At 41.1% G+C, this 24461-nt stretch overlaps 1 protein-coding gene across 1 annotated transcript in view; it reads left to right on the top strand.

The window, feature by feature from the left end:
- Positions 1-24461, top strand: part of ankrd44 (ankyrin repeat domain 44) — a 32669-nt gene that overhangs the window by 1293 nt on the left and 6915 nt on the right. The window contains 25 exon segments of the mRNA XM_026144544.1: positions 6233-6316; positions 7490-7568; positions 7979-8049; positions 10981-11181; positions 11673-11760; positions 11969-12111; positions 12837-13049; positions 14002-14080; positions 14172-14286; positions 14379-14461; positions 17341-17404; positions 17859-17927; positions 18341-18481; positions 19571-19636; positions 20286-20397; positions 21247-21318; positions 21409-21610; positions 22433-22520; positions 22618-22735; positions 22982-23204; positions 23379-23466; positions 23580-23663; positions 23752-23897; positions 23985-24067; positions 24235-24317. Of these exon segments, the coding sequence (XP_026000329.1) occupies positions 6233-6316; positions 7490-7568; positions 7979-8049; positions 10981-11181; positions 11673-11760; positions 11969-12111; positions 12837-13049; positions 14002-14080; positions 14172-14286; positions 14379-14461; positions 17341-17404; positions 17859-17927; positions 18341-18481; positions 19571-19636; positions 20286-20397; positions 21247-21318; positions 21409-21610; positions 22433-22520; positions 22618-22735; positions 22982-23204; positions 23379-23466; positions 23580-23663; positions 23752-23897; positions 23985-24067; positions 24235-24317 (2795 nt within the window).

Here is a 24461-nt window from a genome sequence, read left to right as displayed (position 1 = left end):
ATTAATCTGTAACTGACTTATTAAACTTGCTTCTTGGTAAAAATGAACAAAAGCCAAGTATGTCTTTTGTTCTTATAGATCCTGCTTTTCTTCTTATATAGTGCTTTTCTAATCTGTTCAGTGGTAAACTGTGAATTAATGAACTAGCTGATAATCAGAAGCTATTGTGCTCTGTAATTAAACCGCAAAATTTAAAGTTGTCTTTGAAAAAGCTAAAATCTTCGTTCAGTGGGTATTGTTTTAAAATTTTTCTTAAAGAAATTCTTTTTCTGTTTATTGACTGATTGTTTCACCTTGAACATGTCGAAGAGGAGCTTAGAGAATATTTTACTTTGAAGGCGATTTAATCAGACAATTTTTATGTAGAATTCTGGCTGAAATATTTACTTGATGAATTATTCAGTATAATATTAAAATGATTTTAACCTGTCCATTTTTTTGAAACTCAATTTTTCAACCACAGTGTTTCTTTTTTTTTTCTTTTTTCTTTGAATTTAAAGTACACAGACTAAATTTGAGGTTTGAATTATTAGTTGAAGTCATTCACAGCTATCAGTTTGGCTCTTGTTAATTTCAAGATATCAACAAATCGAGCAAATTCTTTTAGTCTTAAATTAAACAAACAACATATGAAACAAAAATAAAGCAAAACAAAACAAACATACATAAATCAAAAACAAGAAATAAGCAAACCCCACCACAGTATAGTTTCTTTCATATGAAAAATACAGAATGTGTAACTTTGCAGATTCACAGGTTATGGAAAAACAAACAAACAAACAAAAAAACCCCAAAAAGAACTGAAACAGCATTACCAGCAACATTACCGTCCTGGGTTAACCCCGTTTTCCTCATTCTTATACTTATTTAAAATTAGGTTTTTATATTTTAATTTAAACTGTTTTATGTTTTTACTTTCTTTTCTGTTAGACTGTTCCATAATTTAACTCCTGCAATTGAGATAGACGTAGTTTTTAAAGTTGTTCTAGCACTTTGTATTTTTAAATTCCATTTCCCTCTTAAGTTATACCCACTTTCTCTTTCTATGAACAATTTACAGATTTCTTTTGGAAGCAATTTATTGCTTACTTTATACATTATTTGCACTGTTTTAAGCTGCACCAAGCCTTGGAATTTAATAGCTTGCATTTTGACAAAGAGTGCATTTGTATGGTCCCTGTACCTGTGCCCCACAATGAAAATGTTAGAAATGCTTACTGGCTGTATGTCAGCAGTGCTGTAATGTTTCAGATTCCTTGTGAAGGACCTCCAAAATGACCTCCAACTCCAAAAATTTAAATTGTCCCAAGGAGACATACTTGACATGATGTGTACAGTACTCTTCAGCAGAGGTTGAAAAATAAGAATTTTTATTTAAACAAGTCATAAACAAGCAGCCCTAAAGGTGTTCAGAGAAATATAAATTTGAACATTTACATTTAAAACTCGGGCACAGTCTGCGACTGTTATGTTACTTTACAGTCACACACTGGTTAAAAAGTACAATTAGACAAACTGCTACAAAAAGAATCACAAACGTGACAAAGAAACATTTAAAGGCTACAAAGAAACTTGTAACAGCTACAGGACACAATATTGCTACAAAGAGACACTTACTGGCTACAAAGAGATAGTTGTTGATAACAAAGACACACAACAGCTACAAATAGACAAATGATGGCTGCACATAGACAACCAGCTACATATGGGCAGAAAATGAAGAGATACACAGTGACTACAAAGATCTCTCTGTGGGCAGCAGCACAGATACACACCTCTCTGAGCAGATGTGAGCATGGAAGTGTAAAAGTACGTGATTTTGTAAATAAAAATTCAAAAGCAACACCACCTATTAAAACAGGACTTTGAGAATCACGACCCTCAGAGGTCCTTCATAATCTCACATTAAGATTTTTTTTCAACGTTAACTGACTCAGCATCTCTCTGCAGAGCTCTCATGTGGCCATGTGAGATATGTCTTGAGGGAAGCAAGAGCTGCTGTCAGAGTGTGTGTGTGTGTGTGTGTGTGTGTGTCTGTGTGTATGACCTAGAAGTGTAGCACTTCCTGTTATTTTCAGACATGCTGATGATGCCTGATAACTGGATGCCTCAAACTTTTTTCTTTTCATCCCGGGCTTATCAACAGCGGGTACCATAACAATCCCACTGCTGTAACGTCTCTTTTAACTTGTCATCTGCTGAATTGATTCCGAGGTTGACGTCATGTCTAAAATTCCTCGGATGTGTTTGTGAATAAACATCAACTTTTTTTCTCTCTCGTTTTTTGTGCGTGCGTGGAAATGAAAGACTCTGTGGGGTAAAAAAAAACCTCATCGCAGAACACAAAGGAAGTACAGGAAGTCGTTGACTTCTGACTTTGTGCCAAAGCACAGTAATGTGTCTGTTGTAGATGTGCACACGATTTGAAGCAGGTGAAACATTGAGACCTCTTTAAAAATGACTGCAAACAGAAGTAAATGGGAACGATTTTGTCCTTTTCAAATACGTAATTGTTCGTGTTAAACTCAACTTTCAAAACGTTCTCAACTTTCTTTATAATTAGCCCCAAACCATAGGATTGTCTTTACAAAGCTGAATAGTGGATCGTGTTCAGGAAATTACAAGGAACGTTTCCAGGTAATTACAAGGACAAAACGAAACTTCTTACGCTTTCACTGTTTGAGGAAGTCTGAAGTGTGCCACTGAGCCTGAGGAGAAGAGACTGAGCCAGTATGAGGCCTGTTACCTCAGGCATCAGCGGAAATTAAGGCATTGTTGCAGAGCACATATATTTCAGATTAGCCTGCTAGTGTGTTTGGAGGATGCCAGTGGAATGAAAACATTGGTAATCAGATGCAGGATGTTTGTGCAGTATAAGGTGGAGAGAGGATTGTCCTGCACCGGCCCAGAACCTCAGGTTCTAATAGCTGGTTCCACTCGGTTCTTGTTCACGATTAGTAAAATCAGTGTTCAGAAATTCCCCCAAAAAACACATGTACTGAATGCTAATGACCCAGCTTGCTTTTAGAAGCAGCACTCCATTAGCTTAAACAGGATAGCACAAGCCAAAACATGTTAATGGTAGCTGATTGATGAATCTAAACTGGACAACATTAGTCGTCTTGCAACCACGTCTTTGGCCTTCACGTGGAATTTAGGTTTAAGGAACTTTCATCTTGGCTTCATTTTTGCACCAACAAATAAAGCTCAGTGAATTTCCACGTCTTCTGCTGTTTGTGGCCCAAACAGGGTTCTATTAATTACTGATTTAGACCAAAGAAAAATAAGGTCAGGTGCTTTCATAAATGTTAAGCTAACATTAGCCTTTGGAAGCATTGCTACTCCACAAACAACAATGGCTCCTGACTAGTAACTAGTGTTAAAAACATCTCCCGCATCCCTATAACCTGTTGTTAAATCCAGGCTTTGTAGAGGATTACACCAGGTGTAGATGTCATAAAACAGTAACATTTAAAGAGATCAACATTGTCTTTTGTTTTTAATTTTAGTGAATGGAGAACCTTTAAAGTATTTATTACAGAGTCATATGTGTTCTGCAGTCTCATTGGTTGCACACCTCAAAGTTGAGATAGGTTTATATTGGGACATGCCTACTTCAAGGCACTAGTGGTTTTGTTTTTTTGCCAGTAGTCACTTGAAACTGCTGAACGTCACTGACTTTCTTTGGTCTGTAGTCACCACCAAAAAAGTAGTAAAAATATTCATCAGCTTTCAGAGTTACTGCAAAAATTTTCTTCTAGTAGCTCTTGTGTGAGCACGTGTTCGATTTCTCTGATTTATAGAGTTTGGGCCTTTTAAACAGTTGACATACTTGAACTTGAGAATAGAAGAAGTGTGACTTTTTATTTAAAATATATAATTATTAGATCCTTAACACAAAAAGGCATATGTTATGGCCAAATATGTTTGGCTGTTACCGGCAGGCTGACACTGCACGTTGAAGAGCATTTTCTCATTGTTATTGGTTACTAACGGGATGTTGGTCACATTGGTTCTGCCTTAAGGCTAATGGGAAGTGTGTGTGTGTGTGTGTGTGTGTGTGTTTGTGTTTGCGTGCGTGTATGTGTGCAAGCTGCAATAATGAGCTCCTGTGTTTGAAATAGCCTGTGGGGATGATATACCAGGAAGACTAGTGCAGAAAGCCAAGTCCTGATGTCATTTCCTGTCTAAACCTGTCTTCCTCAAGCTTCACTGCATTTCTCACTTAGCATTTCTCTGAGTTATTGGATTTATTTACTAGAGTTCCCAACAGAGGACACTAGCTTTTCTACTAAGGTATTCCCCTGACACATCCTATGAATCGTTGCCTTCTTGTGGCAGTACCAGCCAACTCCTGAGAGATGCCAGCTGAGTGTTTTTGTTACAGCCACTAAGCATCGAGCTAAATATGCCTATAATCCTGACTCCATCACTGCAACTTTGTGAGTGTGGGAACGAGCATAGATGAGCTCATTTGCATTATTGTGTGACTCTGTCAGTGTTACACATTAGATCTGATCTGAACTAGCAGCTTTAAACATTAGTGTGGTAGAAAAGCAACTCCTGTGTACTGCAAGTAAAAGTAACAGCTACAGTCCTGCGACATGCTGTGCACACGTGTCTGCCTTCACTCTCAGCAGTGAGTGAGATGATGGATGCTGCAGCAAAATTACATTCAGGGGAATGAAACAGTCAGATGAGGAAGAAGTGTTGTGGCGTGCTGTATTTTTTAAAGCAGAAGTGAAAAACTTCTCTGTGGTTGGTTCCTCTCTCAGGTTTCTGAGAAGGAGAGACTGTGTAACAGGAAGTGAGGCAGGAGTAGCAGAAACGCACAGGAAGTGAAGTGAGGCCTCCCTCTGCTCAGCCTGGTTCATAAATAACACAATGAGCACAATCTACACATCATCTACATTTCGGTTTCAATTTTGCAAAATTTTAAATTGAGACATTTTGACTATATTTGTAATTGTGTTTTTAGTATTTTTTTAAGTAAAGGAGCTATATCTGTTTGTTTTTCACGTTTTCAAATGGGAGCATTTGCTGTTGTCTTTAAAAAAATCATTTTCTAAAAACTGGTAGTCCTTAGCATCCTGTTACTCTTGTTCCCCAATACAAATTTGCCGCCTTCAGAATATTAATAATTTATAAAAATAACAATAAAGAAACATATTTAGATATTAATGCTTAAAATTTTTTGTAATGATATTAACCTGCTACTGATGTTGCTATGACAATGATATCATAGCAACATAACATACTAGCCTAAAAAAAAGAATAGTTAGCTCCTTTGCTAGCCTGAACAAGCTAACATCACCTGCTATTTTAGCCCAAATAGTATAACACCAGTGATAATGACTTTATTTTGTTTAGGTTATTGTACATTAGATACAATAACCTAAACAAAATAAAGCTAGCTGATAATTTAATAGATTAAGCAGAATGAGATAAACTGAACCTAAACTGGGTACATTACCTGCAATCCTCATAGGCTAAAGTAGAAAATAGAGGTACAGTTTTAAAAAGTCATGAGTTTATATAATGTCAGTGCATAGATCATGATTGTGTTTCAGAATTTAATCCATGCTTGTTTCAAAACAGGTTAATCGTTAACAGAAATGTAATCAGGAAAAATGATATTCTCATACTTTGCTTCCAAAGAACCAGAACTTGTTCTAATTTGTCAGAATCTTCCTTTTCAGGGTTTGCCTTTGGACATTGGCTGCTGTTTCACTCGTGACAATTTTGATTGTTAAATTTATTTATTTATTTAATACAAACATTTAAAGAACATATTTGGCTTTAATACTGTTTAGCAAAACCTGCATGAACCTGAACCTAAAAACTGGCCTTTAAGTCCGCCACATGTTGTCCCAGTTTTCTGTGTTTTTGCATTCCTCAAAAGCCTCTGATATCTGCTGTTTGGGCCTGTATTTACCTCACCTCTCTCATCCTGAAAAGAATAATAGGGGCATCGGAGACACTGAGCCCTTTTTTATTTTTGTGATGTGTATCTACCAAAAATTTTCCACAGTAGTTTCTCTGTCTCACAGAGAAACGGGAGATATAAGAAGTAAGGGAAGGCTTGCATTTCTTTTGTGTACAGTCTGCAGTTTTTGTACACGCTGCAGCTTTAAGTACTGCACACATAGGCAGCACTTCATACCGTGGGAAGGATCATAGCCTTTTGTAACGGCCGTAGTGGTCACGTGACTGTTCTTTCTCGTCCCCACAGCCTCCTCTCATCCAGGCAATCTTCAGTGGAGATTCTGAAGAGATCCGTATGCTCATATACAAGTCTGAAGACATCAACGCTCTGGTATGGTCACATGTACACCAAACAGGCATTCTGTCTCTGTGCATGTGAAACACTCACCTATTCATATTTTCCACAGAGCAGATGGTTTGTATTCACAAATAAACTGTATGCAGGTATTTACCTCACTGGCTGCTGCTGTGAAGTGGAGGAAGAGTGAGCTCTTTTTTTTTTTTAGCTCTTGGTTTCTACATTTATAAACATGACAGATGTGTATAAGTGACACATGATAAAAAGTTCACCCTGCATGTGCTGAATTTATAAAGAATATCAATCTAATTTAAGTGGTTTCACCATAACTCTGTTCATCCAGGACACAAATATTCACACAAAGCACTTGTGTTCTCGCCATCGTCTGTAAGCGTGCATGTTTTAGTGCAGAAAAAGTTTCCTTTGCCCAAAGTCAGCTTTTAGGGAAATAAAACTGGACTGGGTGGCAACCACCTTTTTCTTCGTTCCAACCCCCACTTCCTGTTTTAGAATGAGGGAATTAGGGCTCCGAGTTAAGAATCAGTAAAACCAGAGTTCAGGGTGAGTGTTTATTTACACATCTGCTCATATGGGTATAAATACACAACACATGTCGGGGCTGTCCTCTCTGCTTATGTCAGCCCACTCAGCCAGTGTGATGGGCATTTATTCAATGAGACGCTCTGAGCACGAGGTCACTGATCCTCTACTCATCTGTGACCTCATACCAGCTGCATGAATGGAAATAGCACTGGATTTAAATACTTATAGATTTCGTTATCAGATCCATCTGTTGATGGTACGCTGTATGTTTGGTAAATGTAAACAGAGGCTTTTGTGTTTACAGGAAAACTCCACAGAGCGCTCTAAATGTTGCTGTGCAGACTGGCTTTGCCTTCGAGAAAAATGCAGAACAACTGGAAGCATGTACAAAAGAGCCACACATAGACAAAAAACACCCCCAAAGAAACATAAAGACACATATAACTGCCACACAGAGACACAGAAACGACCACAAAGGGGCAACCCCCCCCACGACAACAACCACAGAGACTCGATCAAACAGCCGCAAAGTCATACAAGCAGATAACAGAAACCATCACAGAGGGAAAATTGCCAGAAGACAATTAGGACTGTAACTGTGTGACATGTGCTCATATGTGGGAGGGTCACTTGTCTCATAACGCACCACTGTTCCTCCATCAGGATGCAGAGAAGCGCACTCCGCTGCATGCAGCAGCCTTCCTGGGCGATGGCGAGATCACCGAACTCCTCATCCTCTCGGGTAAAACACGCCACGTCTTTCTTGCAGATTTCAGCTGTTTTTGTTGTTGTTTTTTATTGAATGAGTGTAGATGTGGAGCTTTATGACATTTAAAGCATCCCAGATAAAATACAGTTAGCTCGTGTCCAATTTAAAAACAAACACACAAACAAACCCCTACATTGTTTTGATAATATTAAATTGGCTAAAACTTTACGTAGCCCGGCCACTAGCGTCCTGACTGTCGCCCTCAATATGCTTCATCATTTTCTGGTGAAAGTAATCACCGTATGGATGCATCTAAGGCTCATGTTAGTTGATGGAAGTGGAAGGCTGGTGTTTCCTGGAGCTGTGAGGAAATTTCCAGAGTGCTTTGTAAACGTGAAGTTACATCTTTTCCGTGTTTGCCATGCTGTGTTTCTGCTCTGCAGGGGCACGTGTCAACGCCAAAGATAACATGTGGCTGACCCCTCTCCATCGCGCTGTTGCATCTCGGAGTGAGGTGAAAACACACACACACACACAGGCAGTGCAGTCAGGGAACCTCGGTGTGTTTTACATGAAAGCAGACAGATGACTTTTCTTTTCAGGTCTCAACCAGAACTCACGCTGTTCTCCATCTTAAGGAATCTGGGTTACAGCAGTTCATTGGCTGCATAACTCCCAGTATCCATACTGGTAATTCATCATAGCAGGACTAGCTGAAGGATCCACTGGCTGTGTGCCCATTTATAGATACCAAGTATCATGGGTTTATATGTACACGTTAAGAGTGGTTAGAGTTTTAGCAAGCTCTTGCTTATTAGACTGTATGTATTTATGTGACAGATTAACTTTATTTTCAAATTCTGATCACTGTCTTTACATTTAAGTGCAAGATATTCCAACTGTTCAGAAGTCTTGATCCACCCCTCATTTCTTTGCCAGGGAAATGGGAAGTTGAAACATGACCAAACAACCAGGGAAATATAGTTTGTAAGGATAAAGCAGAGTTTGTACAATTCTTACAAGGCTGAAAGTCAATGTCTGGAATGAACATCCTAATTCACCAACATAGCCTGAGCTCTCTTTGGCAAGCTTCTGGGGTTGGCTGTAGCTCAGGTGGTAGAGCAGGTCAGGGGTTCGATCTCAGTCTGCTCCAGTCTGCATGCCAAATATCCCTGAGCAAGATGCTAACGCCGATGCATCCATCGGAGTATGAACGCATATGAATGTTAGATAGTAAGCACAGGAATGACAATGACGAGGGCCGGTATCCTGAAGTGTTTCCATGTGTCCCTGATGCAACACACCTGACACCTAACCCTACTCAAGTATATTTAAATAAAAGTGCAAGTTTTAAAGAAAAAATGTATTTCTAAAAGTACTTTTATTGCACCTTATTCATTCACTCAGGAGCTGCTGTGACATGAATCAAATGGCTGAATTGCCACCTGCAGTCCAGTTCTATACAGTCTTTCTAATGACCAACTAATATTATTTAGCTGTGTTGCAGCAGGGACACATGGAAAAGTTACAGGACGCCGGCCCTCGAGGAGTTCGACACCAAAAGTACTCAAGTGAATGTACAAGTTGTGTAAAGTGCTTTGAGTACTCAGAGTAGAACAGAATAATCCTTTAATTGTCCCACAAGGGGAAATCTGGCTGTAACAGCAGCCAGAAAGACACATATACAAACAAACAGTACACAGGACACAGAACAGAAACATACACAATTTTTCTTACATATTTAGATTAAGGATAATGGTTACTATAAACAGAGTACTGTACTATTATTAAGTGAAATAAAAATAACTACAGATAAGAGGCAAAGCAGGTTGTAGTGCGAATTGGTTGATTAACTTATTGCAGTTACAGCGCAGATGTAAACATCTGTTTGTTGGGAGCAGTTTTGATTGTACAGTCTGACAGCTGCAGGGAGGAAGGACCTGCGGAAACGCTCCTTCATGCATCGAGGATGCAGCGGTCTGTCACTGAAGGAGCTCTGCAGTTCAGCAACATTTACATGCATGGGGTGGGAGACTCTGTCCATCAGAGATGTTATTTTGGCCAGAGTCCTTCTGTCTCCCACCACCTGCACTGGATCCAGGGTGCATCCCAGAACAGAGCTGGCCTTCCTGATGAGTTTATCCAACCTCTTCCTCTCAGCTGCCAATAAACTGCTGCTCCAACATACAACACTGTAAAAAAATGACAGATGCCACCACAGAGTCATAGAAGGTCTTTAAAAGCGCTCCCTGGACTCCAAATGACCTCAGCCGCCTCAGCAGGTAGCGTCTGCTCTGACCCTTCCTGTAAAGAGCATCAGTGTTGTGGCTCCAGTCCAGTTTATTATTCAGGTGAACACCCAGGTACCTATAAGAGTCCACTATCTCAATGTCCACTCCCTGGATGTTCACCGGTGTCAGTGTGGTGGGTCTGCGTCTCCGGTAGTCCACCACCAACTCCTTGGTTTTCCCAGCGTTGATCAGCAGGTGGTTCTGCTGACACCAGTCCACAAAGTCCACAGTCCACTGTCTGTACTCTGAGTCGTCCTCACCTGTGATGAGGCCGACTATGGCAGAGTCATCAGAGAACTTCTGTAGGTGGCAGCGTGGGGGAGTTGATGGAGAAGTCTGCAGTGTACAGGGTGAAGAGGAACGGTGCCAGCACAGTTCCCTGTGGGGCCCCCGTACTGCAGACCAGTAGAGTAGAAAAGCGCTATGTAAGAATCGGTCCATTTATCATGTACTTTCTTCTAATTCGATTAAGTAGTCCAAGTCTGGTTCCCTGAAAGCAAAATATAAGGAAATAAGTTGTGGTTCAAGACTTTTGCACAGCTGTATATACAGAAAATATGTTGCTCAGTTAATGTTAAACAGTCCTAGGACGTGTTACAGGTTTAACTGTGTTCTCACTGATGTGCTGATTACTGAGAATAAATACTGTTATAGGAACAACAGCATGAAGTATGAGGAAATCCCTAAATGAGGTGAATATACTAAAAAGATTAGAATAAATAATATCTGATAATTTTAATATTAATTAGAACATTAAGGCTAATTGTAAAATCATTGATGCCTATGCGGAGCTTCATGTGACATCTCAGTGGGAGTGTCTTCCGTTAAAAAACCTATAAACTCACATCATTACAAGAAAACTCTTTATTTATTTGTTTCAAAGCCACTTTAAAAAAATTCCTCCCATTTCAAAGATTAGCACCACTTAGATAGCGCTAGCTAAAGAAAAGAGCTGAAGTAAAAACTGTCTCAGTACGTTAGTCAGGAGGGGATTTACAAAGAGGAAGCTTACCCTGTTTTAATGGCATTACTTTCATTAGTTAAATAATGTTCTGAGATATCAGTTGACTGATCAGTTTATCTGCAGGCTTGGACTGCATTTATTCAGGTGTCACATGATTCAGGTATGTGCAAAATTCCAAATTCTTCCTCAGGAGGCTGTTCGAGTCTTGATCCGCCACTCTGCTGACGTGAACGCGCGGGACAAGAACTGGCAGACGCCGCTGCATGTCGCAGCAGCGAATAACGCGCTGCGATGCGCTGAGATCATCATCCCACTGCTGAGCAGCGTCAACGTGTCAGATCGTGGTGGACGCACTGCTCTCCACCACGCTGCCCTCAACGGCCACACTGAGGTAAAGCAGCCTGGAGCCGTCTTTTTAAGCACTGGAAGTAAATGATCAGCACGTAAGCTGCAGAGTGGGGCCACATTCGGTTGCACTTCACACTGCAGTTCACAAATAAACAGGCTGTGACGTAACCGTCCTTTGTGCTGTTCTGGTTGAATAGCTTGGTTGAAGGAAACAGGTGGGCGAGTGCAGCTGTGTCACTGGGATTATTAAGTGGGCTGTGCATTTTGAAGCACTCCTCATCATAGACAGAATCATTCACCAGCGTGCCAGATCTAAAATTAACAATGAGAGGCGGCAGATTTGTGGAGCGGAGCTGAATGGACGGTGCCTTCATTTCTGCTCGATAGGCCCTCCGGTGTGTTTATGCGGCGACTGGGCTGAGAGATGAGATGGATTTACAATGCTGTTATAAAAAGACCCGCCCGCTCACACATCCTGTTGCGCACACCTCCCTCTAATATTTCCTTCTCATGTCCTTTCTGTTTATTTGTTAGATGGTAAACCTTCTCCTCACTAAAGGAGCCAACATCAATGCCTTTGATAAAAAGGATGGCCGAGCTCTGCACTGGGCAGCTTTCATGGGTAAGAGACAGAAGTGAAGGTTGTTAAGCACATGTCACAGAGATAAAGGAAATGGAAAACCAGTCCAAACATAACAAAAACCTACCAACAAAAACATAACAACAACCTCTAAGGTCTACAAAGACATCAGCGGTTCATCGGAGCAGTGCTTCGGTGAAAAGGACGACCAATCAGCTGAGTGTCAGTGTTTCTTATAATCCCCCTTCAGGTCACTTGGATGTGGTGTGCCTGCTGGTAAACAAAGGCGCAGAGATCAGCTGCAAAGACAAACGAGGATACACTCCGCTTCACACGGCAGCCTCCAGTGGACAGATTGCCGTCGTCAAACACCTGCTCAACCTGTCTGTTGAGGTCAGGACACATACACCCACGTAAACACACGCTTTTGTCCCTAATTTTCAAACAGTCCACATTGCAAACAAAAATACATTCAGAAGTTTACTTTCACTCCGAGTGCTTCGAGTGATCCCTCACAGTAGAGAGGATGTTGTGGAGAGTAGTTAGATCCCACTCCAGCTTTTCAAAATGCCATCACTGTACCTCTGCTGTTTCAATGTGAAAACTACCACTAACTAAATAAAAGAGGGAAAAAAAGGATACATAGAGTCAGATTTTCCTTGAATCTAAAAAGAAATCCTCAAAACATTCCTTCTGCGTGTCACTCATACGCCTGCTTGTTTACTTCAGAATGCCCTACAGAGATAGACAGACAGTCCCTTCTTGAGTGAACAGACCAATCCTAACATGACCAGCATTCATTGCATCGTTCACAAGTTAGAGCCAGCTCATTCTTATATACCTCAGAAATATGCTGCTGACCTCAGTAAGTGAACCATTTCGTTCACTTCTTTTAGCTAGCATATAGCATAAGCATACAGTCTATTACTTTTATCTAAACATAAACTATTATCTAACCCAAATATGCCCTAAATATTTTTACTAGCTTTATTGCTTTTTAATCGCGTTATAACTGATTTGACAAGTACTAGTCACGTTGAGCTGATTGTGCCGTTTTCCCTTTGCACCTTGAAAGAGTTTACCTAGTCTTTATATGTTTCTGTTTTCTCTGACCACAGATAGATGAGCCCAATGCATTTGGAAACACGCCTCTCCACGTGGCCTGTTTCAATGGTCAGGACGCTGTTGTCAGTGAGCTGATTGATTATGGGGCCAATGTCAGCCAGGCCAACAACAAAGGCTTCACCCCGCTGCACTTTGCTGCTGCCTCCACACACGGAGCGCTCTGCCTGGAGTTCCTGGTCAACAATGGGGCCGAAGTCAATGTACAGGTACAGAGAAATATAGTTACTGGCAAGACTGGAGCCCAGCTATTATTGTATATCGAGGGTAATGGTGATGTTTATTTTTATTTTTATGGAACAAAAAAATATAGACTTAAGTTTAGAGACATTAAGAGGTGTTTTAGTATTCTGTGGTAAACGAGTGCTGCTGCAATTGAACCTGAAGTGTCTGTGTCGACAGTTCGAGTAGTTCAGCTCAGTTCAATTTCATTTTATCTATACAGCGCCAAATCACAGCGACAGTCGCCTCAAGGCGCTTTATATTGTAAGGTAGACCCTACAATAATACGTACAGAGAAAAACCCAACAATCATATGACCCCCTGTGAGCAAGCACTTTGGCGAAAGTGGGAAGGAAAAACTCCCTTTTAACAGGAAGAAACCTCCGTCAGAACCAGGCTCAGGGAGGGGCGGGGCCATCTGCTGCAACCGGTTGGGGTGAGAGCAGGAAGACAGGATAAAGACATGCTGTGGACATGCTAGTTGGTACAACATGCTAAATGCTAAAGCTAAAAACTTTTTTAGTCAATATTTTGGGCTTTCTTGAAAATGATTTTAAAGTGTTTAAATAAATGAACTGTGGCTATTTGCTGATTAATTAAATTTTGCAAAGTAAAGCAGAGACAGGAGAAATACCCTTCAGTTATCTTATGAGTGCTGATGTTGCATAATTTGTCCACCAAAGGCAACAGGGAAGTTGCAGAATGTTAAATGATAAATATTACCAGGATTCTAGAATGTTGAATGAGAGGATTACGAAATGTAAAAATATTCTAGAAAATACTGAATGTGACCCAAAGAACACCGTCCCCAGAGTCGAGCACAGAAGTGGCAACATTACGCTTTGGGGGTGTTCTTCTGCTAAGGGTGCTCATTAAAAACACTGAAGTCTGAAGTCCGTGTTTCATTCGAAAGCTTTTTTTCTTCTCTGTCCACGTTAGAGTCGGGATGGAAAGAGTCCTCTCCACATGACTGCGGTTCACGGACGGTTCACTCGCTCCCAGACCCTCATCCAGAACGGTGAGACTTCTTTATGCTTGTGTTTGTCTCGCGGTGTCTTAAAGCTGCCTTAACTCCACTGGGTCATTATTTTTTTCGCGTTTTGTTTCAGGCGGAGAGATCGACAGTGTGGACAAGGATGGCAACACTCCCCTTCACATTGCTGCTCGCTATGGCCACGAGCTCCTCATCAACACGCTTATCACCAGCGGAGCCGACTGCACCAGGTTTGTTTGTTTATTTGTTGACTTGTTGAGAATTTTATTGGTTACAATGACGTGTTATGCAGATAAAGAGATACCCATGTCTTTCTCCAAAGGCGAGGAGTCCACGGGATGTTTCCTCTTCACCTGGCTGCCTTGAATGCGCACTCTGACTGCTGCCGGAAGCTGCTGTCGTCAGGTAGCTAACTGGGAAATGGTGCATGATGGATTTAGTTAAACTTAGCTTTGCCTTATTTTCTGCCCTGTGGTGCTACAGTTTCAAAGTTAGTCAAAGCTTGAAATAAAGTAAATGTTTGTAAATGCGAAAAGTTGAGAATGAGGCAATGTAGAAGCTCAAATTGATACCATAAGTGTGTCTAATAATAATCTCGGACGAGTTTGACCTCAATGTCAGAGGTCATGTTTTCTGAACATTTTCTGAATGCAATAACACAAGAAGGAAGTCAGCTAGTATTCTGAAATTGATACCTGAGTGGTGACCTTGGTGATTGCCAGTATTTTCTAACATTAGTAACAAAATTAGCTGATTTAAAATTCAAAATTCAGATATATTGTCCTATGATGTTTCCCGTCTTATTGAGACGTACAAAACATAAAAAGATCTCTCTAATATTTGTCTGTCTGACCTGATACGATCAGCTGGCTGTTGTGTTTGTGGGACTTCAAACAGGTGTGGGCAACATGTGGCACATCCTCTGGTGGACAAACTATCCAACTTCAACACTCATAAGTTCCCTGAAGAAGGTTTCTCCCATCTCTTATTTATTAAAAAAAATAAATGCAGACATTGATAGACTGGCATATAGATAACATCAGCTGATACATTGGTTGGTCTTTAGCCTGCACTACATGGTCCTTTTTTTCCTGGTGTCACAGGAAGCATTCTTTATATGTACTCGTCAGCTACATCACAGCGTGTCCACAGAGAACAGGAAGTCGAGTTCACGAGCACAGAGTGTAGCTGCTCAACAAGCGCCTACAGAGCAGAGGAGGGTGAACTGGTTGTTTCTGAAAAAAAATAATAACTAGCTAGCAACAGCTGATGAAAAATGCATGAACGGATGCTATTTTCATTAACAGCATTTTGAGTCAATCAAACACAAACAGTGTTTTATGTGCTTTTGTCTAAAAAAGTGAAATTATTTGCTATTGTTTGTTGTTCCAAGAACGCCGAGTCAGCATTTCTACGTATGTGCACGTTGCCCTCAGTGTGCTGACTGAGGACTTCTGTTGTCTTAATTTCATCTTGGAGTGTAACTTCAGTGAGCGTTGAGTCCAGCTGTTGTTCTGCACAGGCACGTTCAGCTCCAGCCAAATTCAGGTCACAATGCTCCTGAAAAGACAAGGCCTCAGTCTCATTACTCATTTTCCCTCCGGACACAGTGCATCCCTGTGAATTCTCCTCTATCAGCAGTTATCTTGTTTACATCAGAAAGTTTCCGTGTTGCTTTATATCTATATGTCTATAGATGAACAATCAGAGTAATCTGCTGGTTGTGCTGTAAAATAATTTTCTTCTCATATCATCTGCTAAACTTTTATTTCTGAAAACAGACGAAGAAACTTTGCATTAAACAAAAGTTGAGAAAAGACCCGACTTCTTCGTGCTTCCAGTTAACTTGATGATTTAACAAGGCGCCAGCGCTTGTGTGTGGATGAAACTGGGCTCCTCACATGGCTCTGCTGAGCTGCTGCAGCGAACAACAAAGAAGTCATTTACATGTGTTTGTGTGTTGTGCAGCTGCAGTACTGGGTTTGGTCAGGAATGCTGTGTTTGCTGCACCCACAGCTAAATCTTGGATTTCAAAATCCTTCATACCGTGGATCTCAAGAGTGATTTCCTGTCAGCTATGCAATTGTAGGTCTAACTCTGATAATCATGTGGATGTGAAAGAAAGCGTACACGTGTACGTGCAGCCTGTGCCAATCTGAGCCTGGACTCGGTAAGACTTATAATTCAGTGCTATAGAAACAGCCCGTTACAAGTTTCAAATATTCTTTAAAGGCCTTTTTGTTCATTTCCACAATTTCTTTCAAATTATGACTTTGCATGGCTTGTTTTGTCTAAAGAATAACATTAAAATGAGCAGTTCGGAGGAGAAACTGAAAATGATCATATTTAAGAAGCTAAACTGAGTAAATGTTTCAGGATGGAAAGAAATGTGCACGACTTTAGCACGAGTCCACCAGTTTTAGAGAAAATGCCTTCTCGGAAATGCATCCAAAAATTTACTAGTAATTTCTCCTCCAGGAATAATAACTAGGTTACTCCAAAAAACGTAGTTGTGAGCAGTTTCATGGTGGACGCCATCTTTACTGGGTGACTTTGGTGTTTTCATGGTGCCGTGGTGACTTTAGCACGGGGTGGTGTGCCAAAAGAAATCCCAGTTCCTACATGAAACTACTAAGTAATCACAATGTTTCAAAAAAGAAATGACTGTTGAGTTTTGTTCAGTTTTTGTGGTGCTTACTTCATTCCATTATATTTAATGCAAAGGCAGAATATGTCTATAGATGAACAATCAGAGTAATCTGCTGGATTATTAGCAGACAAAAGGTGAACCCTATAAATGTAAACGAGCTTTACCTCTAAATAAATGTACGTTTCCTCTGATTAAAACGTCCCATGTAAACATTGCAGAACCATAATAATGGATTAATTTGATGATGACTTTATTTATCTGCGTATCTGTAAAAATCCTAATCACCCTACAGTGTCAAACGTCCATTTAATTCAAGCTGTGTTGCGTTGCGCCGTTTGTCTTGTTGCACTTTATCCTGTGAGGCTGTCTGAATGTGTCTCTGACCTGAAGATAAGATGTGTGGCTCTCTCTGTGTGTAACCTGTCCTTGTATTTTCCTCTATGTGCATGATCGTCTGTGTAACCCTCGTTTCCCCACCTGTCACACTAACCCCTGTCTCCCTCTCCGCCTCCTTCTCTTCCTCTCTCTCTGTGATTGCTGCTGCTGTCTTGTCTGGCCCTCCTTCGTTTCCCTGCGCTGCTCCCATCAGGTCGGAGGTTTAGCATAATGTGTAACGACTCGGTCCTGTCTGCAGGCTTTCAGATAGACACTCCAGATACGCTGGGGAGGACCTGCCTCCACGCTGCTGCTGCCGGAGGGTGAGTCCATTACTTTCCAGATATGAGAATATAGTCAGTGCAGCAAAGGTCTGAGGAGAAATTGCCAGGTGGAACAAATATGATAAAATCTTCCAGAAATGGAAAATCATTTGTGTTCTGACATCAGCCAGGACATGATAACATTAGCTGCTGTGGTAACGGAATAAAACCAGTGCCTGTGTTAGCCTCGGCATGATGGTCTAAATATGAGAACAAGTCATGGTGTTAATGGCATTAATTTGATTATGTTTTATTTATTGATTATGTTAAGACCTTACAACAATCACATGGCCCCCTATGGGCAGGAGCCTCTGCCAGAACCTGGCTCAGCAGTTCAGTGTTATGCTGCATGTTTTTCAGTAACCAAACATTTTCCTTTTGCCTAAGGATCATAAATCCTTCACCTGTAAGCGTCATTTTGAGTAATAACTGCCGTCTCTGTGTTTTTGTGCAGTAATGTGGATTGTGTCAAGTTGCTCCTGAGCAGTGGAGGAGACCACAACAGGAGAGATAAGTGTGGCAGGTACTTCATGTTGCTGTGTGGAGAACAGCTTTCTAAACTTTTTAAGAAACGTCAAAATAAAAAGGAAAGAAAAAAAGCAGGTCTTCAAATTCTTGTGTATGGTATATTTTGTTCTATTTTATTCTACTGTATATAGTATTTTATTCTATTCTGTACAGTTGTGTACTTTATTTATTCTGATTATATTCTAATTTTTGATACATAACTTTTGCACTGTCCACTTCCTGCTGTGACAAAACAAATTTCCCACGTGTGGGACTAATAAAGGTTATCTTATCTTATCTTATCTTATCTTATCTTATCTTATCTTATCTTATCTTATCTTATCTTATCTTATCTTATCTGTTTCCCTTTGATTGCATTTTGAATGAAGTTACTTTTGTTGTCTTCATTTGAATTTCTCTCACTTCCAGGACTCCTCTTCACTATGCGGCTGCCAGCCGTCACTATCAGTGTCTGGAGACTCTGTTGGCATGTGGCACTGCCATAAATGCCACAGACCAGTGGGGGCGCTCCGCCCTGCACTATGCTGCTGCCTCAGATCTGGATAGAAGGTGAGCAAGCATTCAAAAACTTTACATAAAGCTGCAGTCACTTCTTTCTTTTTTTCTTCTTATATGCTGAACTTGGTCAAGTTGTTGGCATTTTCAATCCAAAGTTATCTAATTATATTTATATTCATATTATTTTTTTATTTCGGTTTGATTTTGAGTTTAAGTCTAAAATGCTGTGTTGTAGACAGTTCCTTGGGGGACTATGTGACTCTCTTGTTGCTTCACTCTGTTTATTAGCTGCTCTGATCTTTGTACTGAGCACACTGTGGCTTTTAAAACAGCAGAATGCTCCTTTGAGAGCCTGAGTTTGCAGCTGGATGTACTGCTAAAATAAAGCTTCAGGCAATGATCCTTTTTTCACATTGTATTCACACATTTCTTTAAAGTATTGCATTGACATTAAACCATCTTCACTACATCTGGTTTAAAAGTTAATTTAACATTTAAAGGAGAAGGCCAACTAGTTTAAAATGAGCACATTGGCTAATACTGTCACGGTAACGCTGAAGAAATAAATGCACCAATACAAGCATTCAAAGACGCTGCATGCATTTGTGTAGAAACAGTATACGTCTGGTTACTATATTACAATGATAAATACTAATGCTGATCAGTGTATAAGCAGCATTTCACTGTTGGGTTTCCACAAGGTGGAAGAAGTTATCAGTGCATCTCAGTAGATGTGTTGAGCAGAGTCCTCCACGTTTACCTCAGTCACAAAAATGAGTGGAGACAGACGTTAACAGGTTATCCAGCGCCTGGCTGGGAGCTGAGCTGAGCTCTTCACACCCCCTCCATGGTGCATCACAAATCTGGCTAGCTGTCCTATGTTACCACATAAAGAAACCTGCTGAGCCATACCTACTGTTTCCATGGTAACCAGAGGTTATGCTGTCACTGAGTCATGCATGGTCTGCAGGTTTACGTTCAGTATTAGTTCAGTTAGCGTGTTAGCACATAGTTAGGCTGTTTTGTTTTTGTTTTGTTAATGCGTGTTGTATGTATGTAGTATATTGATACTTAATGTCATCCTATCTCTGCGCCCATCTGATTTTTACCCTGATCCTCTGTTTGTCTCCTCCCTCATAGACGTCGTGTTGCTCTGGAGCCAGAGAGTGAAGGCGTTCAGGCAGAAAGGGAGAAGGAGGCAGCACTGTGAGTGGGAACAAAATCTACTGAAATTTGACCAAAGCTATGCACAAATCTACAATACATGCCAAAAACTGAAAGGTAGAACCGCATCTGTTTAAATGAAATTGTAAACAACAAAAACGACATTTTTGAGACATCTCCAAAAAGAGATGAAATAGACTGAATACTTAGATTAAAAAAAAAACTGATTCACTGAAGGTAATGAATAAATGATTAGCATATAGTAGTATAGAAAATTAATAAATTCTATTACTATGTAGCCAAATGTGATTAGCTTAAAGAAATAAATCTATCAAAATATATCAAAGTAAATAGTAATGTTAAAAAATGGAACAGGAAATATAACAGGTGATTTTCACAGTTTTCTCAAAGTTTATTAATGAAAAAAAGAAACAAAAAAGTAAAAAAAAGAAAACAAAATTGGATAAATAAAAAGAACAAATGGCGATAAAAGACTATCATTAAACACAAAGTCTATAGCATACATGTGTGATGTGTAACTGACATTTAGCTCCAGTCAAGACTCACCACTATACATTTAAAACACATAAAACATTTAAAACGGTGTTATCTTGATGTCATAAGCTTGTGTGCTTTAAGCATGTTCTCTGTGGTTCGAGCTGCCTTCTGAAATGACATGTTTGTGTTGCAGATGTTTGGAGTTCCTGCTTCAGAGCGGTGCTACGGCCTCACTGAAAGACAAACAGGGTTACAACCCTGTCCACTACGCCGCAGCCTATGGACACAGGCACTGTCTAGAACTGGTCAGTTTACACAAACGTGTGACACATAGCACACCTTAGCCCCTTACCCCAGTGTGCCCCAACCAGGGCTATTAATGGGGAAAGAGTAGCATCAGCTAGGGATAGACCGGTGGTCACCGTAGCCTCTGAGAGTCACTGAAAATTTGCTTTATATTGTCCCCGCTCTCTGCCCCCCTTTCCTAGCTCTCTCAGTCAGTCAAATCTAATAAAAACCAAAGAGCCCCGAAACAAATCTGACATAGTATTAGCTAGCTGACAGTAACAGGTAAGCTAACAGCTAGCTAAATGTAAGTTAGCTTGTTACAATTTGCCAACAAACTAATTGTCTTTGAAAAAGTAGCAGGCTAAAAACAACAAATTTACTGATTAGTTAATATAATTTGCTAAAAACAGCTGACTAAAAACAATGGTTTAAATGGGTAGCAAAAGTATAAAAAGGTAATGGTCAGTAATGAAGTCATTTCGATTGGACCCTATTTCTGAACCCTGACTGAATCAAACTGCCTTCACTCTGCACAAACAGGATGTCTCCAGACTAAAGTCCTCACACAGATGCTCACACTCCTGTCACATGTTGTTGAATATGGTTGAAGCCTTACTGAGGAAATGCTTGTACTGTTGGGGAGTGTCTGGAGGGAGTTTCTTTCTCTGCTGGCCTATCATGGCCTATCACTTTTTCACCACATGCCAGAAATCTGGGTGTTTTAAGTTAGAGCATCAAGTCTTTTATGTAACAAACAAACAAAAAAGAGCTCTGAGTAAATCCCTGAAAAACAGAGCTACTTAAATTTGATAAAGCACATGAACAGACTGTGACTGTGTTCACGTTGTTTTTGTTTTGACCTCCAGCTGCTGGACAGAGATGGCGGTCACCAAGATGACTCTGAATCTCCACATGCCAGGAGCCCGCTGCACCTCGCTGTCAGTATTAAACGGATAAAAGGATTTGTAGTAGGTTATCCTATTTTATTTTTTTAATTTACATTTTTAAACAGTAATTTCTCTCTTCAGGCGTACCATGGCCATGCTCAGGCCCTGGAGGTGCTGCTGCAGGGGGAGAGAGAGGTAGACCAAGGGGACGAGATGGGGAGGACAGCTCTGGCGCTGGCTGCTCTCCGTGGTCACTCTGACTGCGTTCACACCCTCCTCAGCCAGGGAGCATCGCCACGCACTACTGATAAGCAGTATGGACGCACCCCGGTGCACCTTGCAGGTGAGCTTAGAAACATGGAAGCATGCAATTTGGCAATTTGTAGAAAAACAGGAATAGAAATAAGATAGCTGGTCTGGGAGACTGAATTTTCAAAACAAGAGCAAGGATGTTGTTATTTTGTTCCAAAAGATAAAAAAATTAATCAAAAATATAATTTCTATATGTGAAAATTTGTAGTGAAATCAGCATATGGTCGGTGTATATAACACTTTAATCCCTCTGCCAAAGCTTTTTTAAACACATGTGGACTGTGAAACTACAAACAGCTGATTACCAAACCCTGGGATGGTTGTTTATTTAGATGGAAATCCAAGTATAAGATGTGTTATTTATGTGGAAAAGCTTTATTGGGTCTCTTATGTCTGAAATTGCTTTGGCCTCTTCCTCCAGCCTTAACTCATTACTTCAGAATCATAGGAAACACTTGTTTTTCGTGCACCTCTGGGCAGGATTCTTTAGTGTATCAAAGGTCATCTTAGTTATTGTGTCCTCTTATTCCAGCAATGTGAGCATCATTTGAACATACTTGAGATGCCTAACCTTTGGACTGAATGTAGCTCTCTGTAGCTTCAGATATCTGCAGTCTTAGAATGGAAGAGTCCTTATTGTTCATTTGAAGCACATGTATGTGCCGCTCACGAGCCTGGGTTGCCTATAACTACAGTTCAGATGAACTAAATTTAGAGTTTGTTCCCCATGTGGCTGAAAAAACAGGTGGTTAAATACTTTTTTTTCTACTGTGGTGACAGAAGTCATCACAACCTTTGTGTCACAGAGCTGATTTGTACGTTTGTGACACCTTGTGTTTTGTTCTCTTTGCAGTGATGAATGGTCATACTACGTGTGTGCGCCTCCTGCTGGATGAATCGGATAATTCAGACCTCGTGGATGTTGCTGACTCTCAGGGACAGTGAGTGACCCTCGCTCCCGCCCCCACACATCCTGTTTGCTTCGTGCGATTTGTCCCTTTCCGTTTTCCCTCTTAAATATGTTGTCCTCGTCTGCAGGACTCCTCTAATGCTCGCGGTGGCCGGAGGTCACGTCGACGCCGTGTCACTGCTGCTGGAAAGGGAAGCCAATGTCAATGTGGCCGATAACCACGGCCTCACAGCGCTGCACCTTGGGGTGAGCGCGGAACTTGTGTTTGTGTGGATTTAGTGCAGTCTCTATTTATAATTTCTTTCATTTGTGACAAGAAAGAAGCAATAAGTTTTATATTAGGGCCTATTAGACTCCCATTAACATTTTTAGGAGGGACCTTCTTGGAAATGTGCTTTATTCATTAGAAGACTTGTAAAAAGAGACAAACAGGAAATGTTCTTTCAGATTTGTATTATAGATTCTTATATAGCTTCTGCTCTGTTGTCTCAGCTGCTGTGTGGTCAGGAGGAGTGCATCCAGTGTCTGCTGGAGCAGGAGGCTTCGGTTTTGCTCGGCGACTCGCGCGGTCGTACAGCCATCCACTTGGCCGCTGCCCGAGGCCACGCTTCCTGGCTGAGTGAGCTGTTGAGCATCGCCTGCTCTGAGGCGCCATCCTTGCCCCCGCTGAGAGACCACAGCGGGTACACACCGCTGCACTGGGCCTGTTATTATGGTTAGTGGCACCTGCAGACACGTTTTTAAATTAAAAAAAAAAAAGTAAATTCAGTTCAAAACAGACAATCCTTTGTGAGCAGCACTTGGTGATAGTGGGGAGGAAGAACTCCCATTTAACAGGACGAGACCTCCAGTTAGGAAACTTTTCCCTAAAGTGTGTGTTTGTGTGTAGGTCATGAAGGGTGTGTGGAGGTCCTGCTAGAACAGAAAGGCTGCCGCTGTATTGATGGGAACCCCTTCACCCCTCTGCACTGCGCTGTGTAAGTCACACTGATATCCCGGAGTCGTCTTTTTTGCTACTGGAATAGTGTTTTTCCTGCTTTTCAGAGGCCGATTTCAGTCGCTGAACTCCTGTTTGTGTTTTGTCTTTCAGAACCAATGATCACGAGCCATGTGCATCGCTGTTGCTGGAGGCGATGGGTTCAGACATTGCTGGCTGCTGCGATGCTAAGAGCAGGTAAGAAGCGAGTGTGGACATGTCGCCAGCGCAGCTCCTCCCACGCTGCCGAGCACCATATGTTCTCATTCCATCCTCTCTCTTTCAGGACTCCTCTTCATGCTGCAGCATTTGCCGGTCATGTCGATTGTGTCCAGTTGCTCCTTTCCCACGATGCACCTGTGGACGTCGCAGAACAGTCGGGTCGCACTGCGCTGATGATGGCGGCTCAGAGGGGCAGGGTCGGGGCTCTTGGTACGGGGTTGTTTTACATGTGCTTATGTTCAGAAAATGAGCAGTGATTTTGTTTTTTATACGTGCTCTGTATTCTGTCTCGTACAGAGGTGCTGTTGACCAGCGCCAGTGCCAACCTCAGTCTGACTGACAAGGACGGCAACACCGCCCTGCACCTGGCTTGCAGTAATGTACGTCTACAAGGGGGCACCACGCTCCAGCATTAGTGTTTGGCCCAGTTTTGTGGGACCTTTGTTTACCTGTTTTACTGAAAGGAAGGCTCACAGATGAGACCTCAGTGCTGTTTACTTATGCAGAACTCTGGAGGACTTTTTAACTTGAGTCCTTCTTCTTCCAGGGGAAGGAAGACTGTGTGTTGCTGATCCTCGAGAAGCTGTCTGACACTGCGCTCATTAATGCCACGAATGCAGCGCTGCAAACGTGAGTGTGAAAATACTTTGGCCCTCATGTCTGTACATATAGGAAACACATGTGTCACTGTAAACAAGAGCTTTTGAAATGATGTATGTAAAGATTTGGTCCAGGATCAGTCCAAGTAAAATAAATAAAATTAGTTTTTCAGAT

The sequence above is a fragment of the Astatotilapia calliptera genome, chromosome 16, assembly GCF_900246225.1.
Source record: "Astatotilapia calliptera chromosome 16, fAstCal1.2, whole genome shotgun sequence".
NCBI lineage: Eukaryota > Metazoa > Chordata > Actinopteri > Cichliformes > Cichlidae > Astatotilapia > Astatotilapia calliptera.
Note: the sequence above shows the minus strand (reverse complement) of the source record. Positions and strands in the feature narration are given on the sequence as shown.